This window comes from Talpa europaea (genome assembly GCF_964194135.1).
Source record: "Talpa europaea genome assembly, chromosome: 13".
Lineage (NCBI taxonomy): Eukaryota > Metazoa > Chordata > Mammalia > Eulipotyphla > Talpidae > Talpa > Talpa europaea.
Window position 1 is genome coordinate 42,755,739 of NC_140080.1, and position 12,071 is coordinate 42,767,809.

Below are 12,071 nucleotides of genomic sequence, written 5' to 3' on the forward strand. Positions count from 1 at the left end.
GATACTGAATGAGCCAAGTTGGGGGTTGGGGGGGGGTGGGATGAGGGATGTGCCAGCGAAGACTGAAGGCATAATTGGGAAAATGAAAAGAACCAGGTTTGGTTTGGACAGAGAGATGGACGGCCAGATAAAATGCTGGAGACTGAGTTGTCTAGACAGACAACTGGATTAGCAATGATAAAATAGCAGAGGAGAGACATATCTCAATTCGTTTTAGATAATATGGATGCAGTGTCGTTCAGGGATAGGCGGGGGCCAAATGAAAGATAGGGAGATGTGTTAGGTCTAAGAAGCTATTGCAGGAGCTCAGATAGGGCAAAGGAGCCCGCAGAAGGGCTCTGCTATGGTCACACAGCTAGCTAGCATCTTTAGGCTCACCTGCTATGGCTGGGCTTCCATGGTCTTTGGCCTCAGGTGGGTCACATCTCATCTGGTCCCATCTAGTCCTGTCCTGCCTGTCCTAGTGGCGGACAGGCTGCTCACCTGGTCCAACAAGAGCGGTACAAACTGGCTCTTCTTGCAAATAAAATCCTGAAAGGAAATGCTTTCAAAGGCCTAGCTGATCACATCCCTGGTTACCAGCAAACAGTAGGATAAGTTGCAAAGTTCCACCACAGGAAATAAAAAGAATGCTCCAGTAACTGCCAGCATTTCCCCACCAGGATTCCAGCCAGCTGTCACTCACGCTGCTTGGCATAAAAACTGAACAGGCGTAAGAATAGCAGCAGCTCTTCAGTGCCAGGCACTGTGCTTAACACTTTAATCTTCCTTAATTCTTTGGATAGACTGAGACAGCTATCATCACATGAACTTCTTTATCACAGACATCAAGTAAGTTATCTGAAAGTTAGTCCAAAGATGGGGTATTGGGATTTTCATGCATACCACTTGAAGTCTGTGCTCCGCAGTATGCCTTAGAAACCAGACAGTAGGAAAGCATCCTTAAGAGCAGTTTCTGTTTTGTAATTTTGGACCTACCAAGGTTGCGAAGATAGGGCACTTCTGTATACTAATTCATCCAGTTTCCTCTAATGTTATCATCACACACTACCATGGTACATTTGCTGAAACTAAGAAACCAACATTGGTACATAACCACTTATTAAACTTGACTGTATCCAGATTTTACACTAATACCCCTTCTAGTCCAGGATAACACACTGCATTATTGGGTTACAGGTTTTTAGAAGGAGTATCGTTATCATTGGGTGATGATTTGTTAAGAGTGTGACGAAGTTTCTCCAGAGTCAAATCACCATTTTCCTGCTTCTATATACTGTTGTTTAGACGGTGAATCACTAAGTCCTACTGATAGTCAAAGGAGAGGGAATTAAGTTTCACTTACTGCAAGGTGTGTGTGGGGTGGGGGGGGGGGGAGTATCTACTTGCATTACTTAGGATTTTTTGATACAGATTTGTACTCTTCATTTGTAAAAATCACTTAGGTTGGCATGGAATCATTTTATACTTTGGGTTGTAATCACACTTCTCATTTTTAAGACGAAAAAACAGATTCTAAAAAGTTGACTTGGCCAACACCCTAGAATAAACTGGTAGGAGTCCTGGTGGGCTGAACCCAGGTCTCCAGGCCTCTTCTACCGGGAGAGCTGAGAAAGTATGGCGTCTGACTATTCAGACATGTTTTTCACAATCGCAAGGAATAAAGGACTACTACACTGTGCCTGATCCTTGAAAACATTAAAGAATCTTATATAAACACAGACCAAGTATTAGATTCCACTTACATGAAATGTCCATAATCGGCAAACTATAGACTAAGGACTTTGGGGTCTTTTTGGGTGGTGAAATTGTTGCTTATGGATATAACCAGTCACTAACCTATAGACTAAGTGATACTGTATGGACTTTAACTAGATCTCACTAACACCTTTAGAACGTAGCTCAGGAGGGCCTCCCCTGGTGGTGCAGGCGGTTGAGCCCTGTGCTGTGAAGCTGTCAGCCGCCTCTGCAGCGCTGCTTTGATCCCAGCCGGATGGCAGCAACGGTACCACTTGGAGCTGCAGACCTCTCCTGCCACGCCCACTGCTCCCCTCAGCAGTGTATTTCGTCAGTCTGCCTGTTCTGTTCCCCGCTCTGTCTCCGGTGAATCCTTTCACCCTCCCGCACATCTGGCCTGTACCCCGGTTCTTGTATAAAATAAATACATCTTTAAAAAACAAAAAACGTAGCTCAGGAGTCTTAGAAATCTTAGAAGCTGTAACTTTGCCCAGTTATCTTTTTTTTTCCTTAAATATTTAAAGAGCAGGTTTAATGACACAGCTCTTTAAAGAGCTGCCCCCAAAGGAACAGGTTTGCCGAGTGTCCTGCATGGTTGCAGGCAGGGGCCCTTGAGGAGAGCTGCCTCCACTGAGAGGTATCACTGAAGTCCCGGCATAGCACAGGTCACGGCCAGGCAGGAAGGTTGCTGCCCTGCAGAGGAAGAGTTAGTGAAAAGCAGCACCTGCATAGTCACAGGCGGGCAGGACTGCTACCTGGCAAGTTATTTTCACACTGGTTATGGAAATTCCTCCTCAGGTATAATGTTCAGCAAAGTATTTTACATTTGCATGTCTGGCATGTCCAAAGCCTCACACAACCTGTCTCTACCTGAAACCCAACTTATTCCTCCACTAGTTTCTGTTCTAGGTATGCCAGCGGTACACCCGGAACGACAGGATCCCAGTGAACCCCATCTTGTGCCCATGCATGTTTTTCCTTTCGAACTTATCACTCCCATGTTCAATCAAGGCCCTCCCCTCTCACAAGGCCTGGCTTCACCTTGTCTATGCGCCATGGCCATGCCCTCTCCTAACCGTCCCTCTGTGTAGCAGTCACCTTGAAGACCCCGTGCTATTCTGCAGAACACCCAGTACCATCTGGTGCCACCACGTCCTTGGAACTGGATGCAAGCTTCCGGAAAACAAAACCTTTTTCTTTCCATCACCGATGAAAATAGGGCTCGGTGTGTATTTATGGGCCACTGAATCTTGATGTACTTTATGTACTGATGTGGAACAAGCGCTAAGATCTGCCAAGTGAGAATAAGCAAGATGCAGAGTGAGCACCCAATTTTGCACAGAAGGTGTGTGTGTGTGGGAGTGAGTGTACACCCACACGTGTTTATATATGGCTCAAGCCTAGAAGGCTCCTCTTCTGCTTGGGCTACACTTGGCTCAACAGTTCCCACTTCGCTGACTCTAAGAATTAGTCCATTTTTGGAACCAATATGTCCACTTCCAAAACAAGGTCTCAGGGCCCTGGTCTGCTTTAGATAGTGAGCCAACTTACTGCTACCACAAGCAGCATGGAGATTCTGCTGCAGCACTGGCGTCTCACCCATCCTTGGACAGCGCTACCTTTAGTCAGTTCACAGAACACAGGCTCACCCTGCCCCACACCAATTAATCCCTCTTGTGCTCCTGGATGACACGTTACCCTCAGCCTCCAAAGCAGAACATCTACTAAAGGCCCTCCAGTTCCCCACTGTACCTGGTTATCCCCAGTCAGCACCACACCCTGGTGAAACCAACCAGGAAAACAGTCAAATATCCTTGGGTGGCCCTATATGAAGACCAGAGTCGAAATGGTTTACAAGAAGGCAATTTATTTTAACAGAAAATAATTTGATGAGTCCTGTTCACAGACGGCGACCACGGCGACCCCCCTTCCTGCGGGTGCTATCAGAGGGGATGGGGGTGACATCCTCTGTGGGGAGGAAGAGAAAATGTCATTGCATGGAGCTGGATGGGAAGGAGCCCCGGTCCCCCCGCCACTAGTTTAATGGAGCAGCAGTGGACCCTGCGGCTCCCCAAATGGACCCTCAGGATATAACACATCAACGTGGATGCAGAGCTGCCCCACCTGCTGCTTCCTCAAAATTTGATGTGGTCTAAACTCAATTCTTCCAAAGAGGAAACTGAAGCTCCCAGGACGTCAGAGGTAGGAGACAATCCCATGTTTCTGACTCCTAAGCCCACTCTTTCTAGAAGAAAGCTCCTAAACAGGGCAAGTGAAAATGATCTCACGATAGATAAGATTTCTGATTAAGTCTTAAGAGCAATGGGCTGGACCATTGCCAAACAAACCAAAGAGCTGACACCCCCTGCGGCCACCCAAATTTAGGGGACTTGCCGTGATTCTCAGTCACCGGATTTACTAACCCCCCTGACTCATTTCCGGTTATCAGTGACTGAAATGCCCTATTGATAGCAGACAAGGACCAAGGATACCGAAGATCCTATGGTGCAGGAGACAGTCAAACAAAATGTCAGCAGTAACTCCCTTGAACACTTTATCTCCGTCAGTCCCACCAGTCTTCAGTCTCCCACCTCAGTGGGATGCAAATTCAAAAATGACTGCACTGTCCCAATGTGGAAGGGAAGGACAACATTCACATCAAAGTGACAGGGGTGGCCTGGGAGGGACTGTGTCTTTAGGTGCCTCTTGCAGCCCCTGCTGACAAACCTAACTGACAACAGCCAGCAAACCAGCCCGTGTCTACTGGGTTTATCACATGCGTTCTGAGGATAATGACCCAAAGCAAATCAAGTAGGGGGCGCTTACCAATCCGCCCAATTTTCATTCCTGAGCGGGCAAGGGCTCTGAGGGCTGACTGTGCCCCAGGTCCAGGAGTCTTGGTCCTAAGAAACGAAGGTTTATAGTAAGAACGCCTTTGGCCAAATCAAGAGGGGTCCCCTTGAACACCCCATAACTCTGTATTTCAGTGATCTGAAAACCTTTTGTAAGGGGCCAGAAGAAGAAATATTTTGGGCTTGGTGCGTCAGTTTCATCATTTTTAAAGAAGTCATTTAAACAAAGCCAAAATTATTCTCAGCCTGCAGAGCCAGGTCAGATCTGCCCACAAATTCTAGTTTGCACCCTATTCTTCCTGCGACACGCTGAGTTGTAGTCTTTTGGTGACCTGCTCCAGACCAAGACACTACCACCTCTTCTCTGGACCACCTAGACAACTTCCTGTCTGGTCTGTTCCCTACACAGCAGCCATCTTTAAGAAACCCTAGTCCCCTCAGGTCATTAACATTAAGATCTTATGCCTCTCTCCCTTTGGCTAAAAGCCCAAATCGCTATCACATTCTTTTTTTTTATATAATTTTTTAATAGAGGCATTTTATTTATTTATTTATTTATTTAGTTTGTTTGTTTTGTTTATACATGCACTGGGTACAGTCAGAAGCGCGGGAGGGTGAGAGAATTCACCAGAGCCAGAGCGGGGAGCAGAGCAGGCAGAAGGACCGAAGTACACTGCTGAGGGGAGCAGCGGGCAGCAGGAGAGGTCTGCACGCCATGTGGGACCCTCCTCCGGTGGCTGGGGAGCAGTCGGGGATCGAACCGGCGCCGTAGAGGCCGCGGGCAGCTTCGCAACCCAGCGCTCAACCGCTGCGCCACCGGGGAGGCCCCGCTATCACATTCTTCAAGACCCAGTAGGACCTCACACCTGATGACCCCTGATTCTCCCCCACAGATGTGCCTTTTCTGTGTACTTGTCTCTGACTGGAACCTGTCTTGTCTTCACTGGAGCCACCCTGGGCACAGCAGACAAGAAGCTTTATCACTATTTGCATCCTTGGCCCTGCACTTTTGGTTCCCAGCACTTGCTTTTAACAGGAAATCACCTGCTCCCAACTCCATGTTTAAGTCTGACTCTCCTTCCAGTCTAGGTGCCACACAGAAGGTAACATGTGTCTACTGTTCTCTTCACTTTCTTCTGGTGCCAGAACACTGCACCACTGTGCACTCTATACAGGAAGTTGCAAGTGGGAGATATGTGGGAAAACCAATTATTACATATGCAGCCAAGATGCCTTGTGCAAATCCACACCAGAAAAACCAGCCTTACATACCGATTTCCTCCTGTAGCCCGGAGTTTGATGTGGAGGGCAGTGATACCCAGTTCCTTGCACCTCTGTGCCACATCCTGGGCTGCCAACATAGCAGCATATGGCGAGGATTCATCTCGGTCAGCCTTCACCTTCATCCCACCGGTTACACGGCAGATGGTTTCCCTGGAGACAAAAGCAGTCATTTCTCTTTTATCCAGCAAGGGCCCAGAGTACGCACGTTGGCAGTTCTTGTTCTTTAAGATTGCCCACTGGTGTCTACGTAGGTGTCCCTTTCTTAACTCCATCCAAAACTGCAGCCTTTGGGGCCTCCCTGGTGGTCTAAGGGGTTCAGCGTCAGCACTATGAAGCTATCTGCAGCTACTGCAGCACGAGTTCGATCCCTGGCCAGAGAGGTGACCCACATGGTGCAGCAGACCTCTCCTGACTGCCTACTGCTACCCTCAGCAGTGTATTTCCGTCAGTCCACCTGTTCTGCTCCCCAATCTATCCCTGGTGAATTCTTTCACCCACACCTCTGTCCCGTACACCCGTTCTTGTATGCATGAATAAATCTTTTGAAAAACAAACAAAAAACTGCAGCTCTTATCTTTTAAGACTGCCCACCTACATCTAATATAGTAAAAAGTATCGCCGCTTAGGTACGCAGAGGAAGGTCACCTTGAGCATGCATCCTCCTCCTGACAAGACCAACATGGGCTCTGCCTTTACTTGATCCAAAGACCCAAGATAGCAATACTCCGTATTAACACTTTATCAGGATTTGGGAAATCATGGCATTTATGTACAAAATAACTAAGAAGATTTCATTTTCTGAATGTTTTTATTTCGCTCAAGAAAACCACTTAAACTGCCACCTACTTGAAGGGATATTTCCTCCTCTAGTCTCTCAGTGGGGGCCTGTGTAGCTCCCCCAGGCACTTACTTGCCAGAGAGATCAGTGACGTGGACAAAAGTGTCATTGAAGGATGCAAAGATGTGGCAGACACCAAATACGTTTTCTCCTTCAGCCACCTGAGGTCCAAGGCTGATGACCTGTTCTTCCTTCTTTTCCTTCCCCTTGCGAGGTGCCATTTCTGAAAGGAAGACGAATCCCAATGTTAGCAGAGATATTCAGGACCCCCTTTCCCTGGCTATTAAAAGAAATCCCAAGAGGCCTCCCCAGTGGCGCAGGGAGTTGGGACGCAACCTATGAAGCAGTCCGCAGCCGCACTAGTTCGATCTCGGGCGGCCAGGGAGCAACCCACATGGCGCAGCAGACCTCTCCTGTTTCGCCCGCTGCTCCCCTCAGCAGTGTATTTCAGTCAATCTACCTGTTCTGTTCCTCACTCTGTCTCTGGCGAATCCTCTCGCCCCCGATGCCTCTGCCCTGTACCCCACTTCTTTTATGCATAAATAAACCTTGGGGAAAAAAAAGAAATCCCAAGCCTTGCTTCTGTGTCACCACCTCTCCCTTTACCCAGGCCTGCCTGTGCTATATTCTCATCTCCGCCTCACCAAAACTCACTTCTACCCGAACTCAGGGGATTTTGACAGGAGGCTAAAAAGCAAAGTACTGTGACCCTTTCTCCTGAACCCACCAAAAGCACAACACAGACCAACTTGTATGGATTCTACTAGCAGACCACAAGCACTTCTCAAATTTTCACCCAGTGGGCCTCAAAAACCTGGAAAACATAAGGCTTACGTTTCTAGAGACCTCTGAGTTCAGTTTACAGCATTGTAACTAAGGCAAATCAATTCTCTCTTGGCTGTTCTAACCCTAATACATAAGGTTAGGAGATTTATGACTTGCTCAGGGTGATACAGCAAGTCAGTTGCAGAGCTGAGATCAGAAGCAGCTTAGGGCACTCTCAGTCTACACCTCATACTGCCAACGCTGTAAATGCTTCTGGGTTTCCTGCCCCCCTGTACCACTTACAGGAGAGGCAGACACAAAAGATCACATCCCTAAAGGCTAGTGCCAAGGTCCCTAAAAAACTCATGTACTGGAATGATCTCACCCTTTATGGGGGCCAGGAGGGGAGGTAGAAGCCCAGTGCCTGCTAAATCCCGTACCAACGCAGCTTAAAATTTAAGTCTCCTTTAACAGACCCCTCCAAAGTTAACTGAAATGCTATCTCCCATCTTCTGTAATTCATCTCCTGCTCTCATTCTGCAACTTTTTACAGGCACTGAAAGTGTCCTCTCAGAAGGCTAAAGGGAATGACCCACCCTAGAAGTTCACTGTCTGTGAAACCAATAACTAATTTGATATAGCACGTGCTGTAAGTAGAACCATACTACTAGGAGACCTGGGCAACCGGCAACGACAGAAATAATTAGGTGAGGATGAGAGTGTGAAAGACTAGCAATGGTTTCCTGCTCTAGAAAATGACACCCCAGCTCAGGAATCAAAACTTTAACATTATCAGAAGACACTGAAAGTAAGAAGGGCTCAGGTGAAATCAGGCTGCACTCTGGCAGCTGGAGAAGCAGGGTCTCATCTAGGATTTTAAGACACAAAAGGCAAAAGCAAACTGTCCAGCAGCCTCTACTCCATAAATAGCCACATCCGCAGGACTGAACAACTCCATGTGTGGCAGGGTTCCTGGGCCTCCCCAGGTAAAGTGGCCTACGGGGCTGTGATCGCAGTAAGCACTACAAGTTGAGGCCCGGGGGGACAGTCACCCACTCCTACCCTCAATCAGACAAGCGGGTGAAGAACTGCAAGGAGGTTGCCAAGGGGCACACAGGAAGCTTTCCTCTGCTGGGTAAGGCCAGAAAGGTGCCAGGTGATCTTAACATGTGAAACACAAAATTCCCGCCCTGGCGGCCACTTCAATGTAAACCTGCGGCTTCCCGACCCCGGCGGTGAGACTGGTCGGCACGGGGTCTAGGAAGGCCTGAAAGGTGCCTCGCGGACACCGATCAGGCGTGGGCACTACCCCCCTCCTGACTCGGAAAGGCCCGTCCCGCATGCCCAGAGGAGGCCGCGTGCCTGCGGGAGCCACCACCAGGCAGCCCGCCTCGAGCTCGCTTCTCCCGTGTGCCCTCTCTGGACCCAACACGACTCACTGTTACCCGATTTCCCAGGCGAGCCCGCAAACCCGCCATTAGGCGCCAGGCCTTCAAGCGCCCAGGAAAAGCGGGAGCCGCACAGACGGAAGCCCACGTCACGCCCGGAGCCCCGCCGCTCACCACCCGCGCCTCGCGGCGGCGGTCCCGCCACCGGGCCAGGCCACCAGGGCTGCCCCCGCACTCACCCTCACTTCACCGGCGCCTCCCGGAGGAGGACCGCCCGCCTTCCGACAAGGCGCGACCTCGAGTTTGGGACGGCCGGCCGCGCCCCTCTTAACCAGTATCTGATTCGACTCCCGTGGGAAGACCCCTGTCCCACCACCCCTGGCCCTCTGTGCCCCTCCGGCGGCGGATGGCACCCGATTGTGCTCGCCCAGGCCTCCTACCTGCGCGTCTCCTCCAGACTCCGCCACCGGAAAGAAAGGGTAGGGTGGGCGGGGCAACGGGTCACGTCCGCGTCCCCGGAAGTGTCCGTCTGAGGTCACGGGAAGAGGCCGGCTCCCGGAAAACGCCGCCGTCGGTGTTTCCCAGGAGAGTAAAATCCGCCCTCCGGTGGACGGTTTCCTTAAGAGGGCGAGGAACTGGTGTCTCTGCGAGAGGGTAGGCCTCTGAGACTGCACGACGCAACACCGCCTGGGTGAGGAGGCCCTGTATTCTAAGATGGCGGCCGCCGCAGCTAGACCAACTTCCGCCGTCCTGACCCGGGAGCTGGTGAGCCTGGGGGGACGGCAGCGCCCCCCTTGGAGTGGAGGAGAATAACAATAACAAGAGCGGGGTAGTGGGAGACTTTCACCGACTGTACTCCGTCTGGGCCAAAGAAGAATCAGCTATTCAGTATGGAGTATACACCTAGCTGGGCTAAGCTATATGCATTGCTTCATTTAGTCCTTACAGCACAGTCAGACGGTTAGCTGTTTTGCTTTCCCGTTCACAGAGTAGGGATGTTAACGGACGGAGATCACACATTTGTGGCCAATTTGGAATTCTAACTTCGGAGGCTATCTGTTTAATCCTCCTCATAGCAATATTGCATCATATTGAAGTACTGAGAGACTGTAAAGATCAAGCTGGGGAAGGGCCATCTTATGTGTATACATATATGTACGTGTGAGAGGAGAAAGAGAGAGACCCACTTACACATGTATATAAAACCCCTGGGATGGGATATATACAATTTTTAACAAAATGAGCAGTTATGCATAATTGCTTGTAGCCCTTGATGTACTGGAATTAATGCCACTGAGCAACTTCAGCTCAATTTAGGGAAGAATTTCTTTTAAAAATGTAGTGCCACCTCCCCTTACCCCTTTAAAAAGTAATTAATGACAGGGGCCTCCCTAGTGGTGCAAGGGGTTAAGTCGCAGCACTATGAAGCTATCCGCAGCCACTGAAGTATAAGTTGGATCCCCAGCTAAGGAGCTGACCCACATGGCGCAGCAGGCCTCTCCTGTCTGCCAGCTGCTCCCCTCAGCAGTGTATTTCAGTCAATCCGCCTGTTCTGCTCCCCACTCTGTCTCTGGTAAATCCTCTCACCCCCTGCACCTCTGGCCTACACCCCAGCTTTTGTATGCATAAATAAATAAATCTTTTTAAAAAGTAATTAATTACAGAAAACCCATAAAGTAGAAACATGCAGAAGTGAGAACAGCAAAGAAAAAAGAAACAAGGCTTACTCACTGCTATTAACACCTTGGTGTATGTCCTTGCCCAACATGATCTGTGCATATCCATACAGAGAGGCATTTCTTTTTTCTTAAAAAGGAACATAACTTTTCAGTCTTTTTCCTTGATGGTTGAAATAGTCATGATCAGGACGAACAATCCAGACAATACAGAAAACTATGTGGAAAAAGTAAAAGTCATCTCCAAATTCTAGAGATAACACCACTGAGCTAATTTGCACATTATTCTAGAAACAACTTTCTCTACCTACATCTATGCCTACATCTCTATTCTATAATATTCTATCTTATGTAATGAAATGGTATTCTGTATGCCATTTGGCAACTTTTTTCATTCCATGTTGCGTACATCTTCCCATAACAACAAATAGAAATTTACATTTCATTTATTATTTTTCAGCATTAAATGCATTCACGAAATTAAATTGTAAACAGTTACCAAAAAGTATAGAAAATAAAAATCAGGGCCTTCCTAGTGGTTCAGGGATTAAAGTCTCAGAGCTATCAAGCTATCGCCAGGCACTGCGGCCTGAGTTCCATCCCCAGCCAGGGAGCTCACCCACATGGCACAGCAGACTTCTCCTGTCTTGCCTGCTGTGCCCCTTAGCAGTGTATTTCAGTAGATCCACCTGTTCTGCTCACCCCTGTGTCTCTGGTGAATCCTCTTACCCCCTGCACCTCTGGCCTACACCCCAGTTCTTATATGCATGAATAAAATAAATCTTTAAAAAAATAAGAAATCAAAATCCTCTTCCTCTTACCTGTCTTCAGTAACCCAATCCACTTCCTTGCAAGCAACTGGAATAACTGTATTCATGTATTACACCATTTTAAACTACTACATGATATTCCTGCATATAGTTATACCATTATTCATTTAATCACTGCTTTGCTTTTGGACATTTAGGTTATTTAAAAAAATTCCAAATATATCAAAAAAACTATCTTAGCCATTAACAAATTTGCAAGTTTAAACAAAACTGTCGAGAACACACTTATGCTTTTCTTTCCTCAGAGTAAATTGTCAGAAGGAATATGTATATAAAATTTGATATATGTTGTTAAACTGCCTTCCAGAAAGTTTCTGTCAGTTTTCACTTCTGCTAAATTGAGAAACTAAATATATCTCGTCATTGTGTTGTGTTTCCTTCAAGATCAGTAAGGTTAGATACCTCTTTATCTAAAAGCAACTGCATTTCTTATGAGAGAGAGAGAGAGAGAGAGAGAGAGAGAGAGAGAGAGAGAGAGAATGCACATGCTTTTCTGTGCTCAAATAATGAGTTCTCCAGTAGAGGAGGATGTTAGCAGCAACTGGAGTATTTGGAGCGGCTCCTGCGCTGAATACGAGTTGTGTAAGCAGCAGACCTCGAAGTCTCAGTGAAGAAGGCCTCTGTGAGCATGCAAGGGCTTCATCTTATGACCAAAAGCAACTGTACCATTTCTTCAGGACAGGTTTTCCATGGAAAGTTCT

The 12,071-nt window shown here is 48.0% G+C and overlaps 1 protein-coding gene across 1 annotated transcript; it reads right to left on the reverse strand.

Moving 5' to 3' along the window:
* Positions 1-3,587: 3,587 nt before the first annotated feature.
* Positions 3,588-9,323, reverse strand: RPS14 (ribosomal protein S14). The gene is made up of 5 exons (XM_084251752.1): positions 9,305-9,323; positions 6,784-6,934; positions 5,862-6,023; positions 4,564-4,640; positions 3,588-3,705 (listed from the first exon to the last, which is right to left on the reverse strand). Exons 2-5 carry the CDS (start codon positions 6,930-6,932, stop codon positions 3,638-3,640), a joined length of 456 nt encoding a protein of 151 aa, XP_084107878.1. The 5' UTR covers positions 6,933-6,934; positions 9,305-9,323; the 3' UTR covers positions 3,588-3,637.
* Between the last annotated feature and the right edge of the window lie 2,748 nt (positions 9,324-12,071).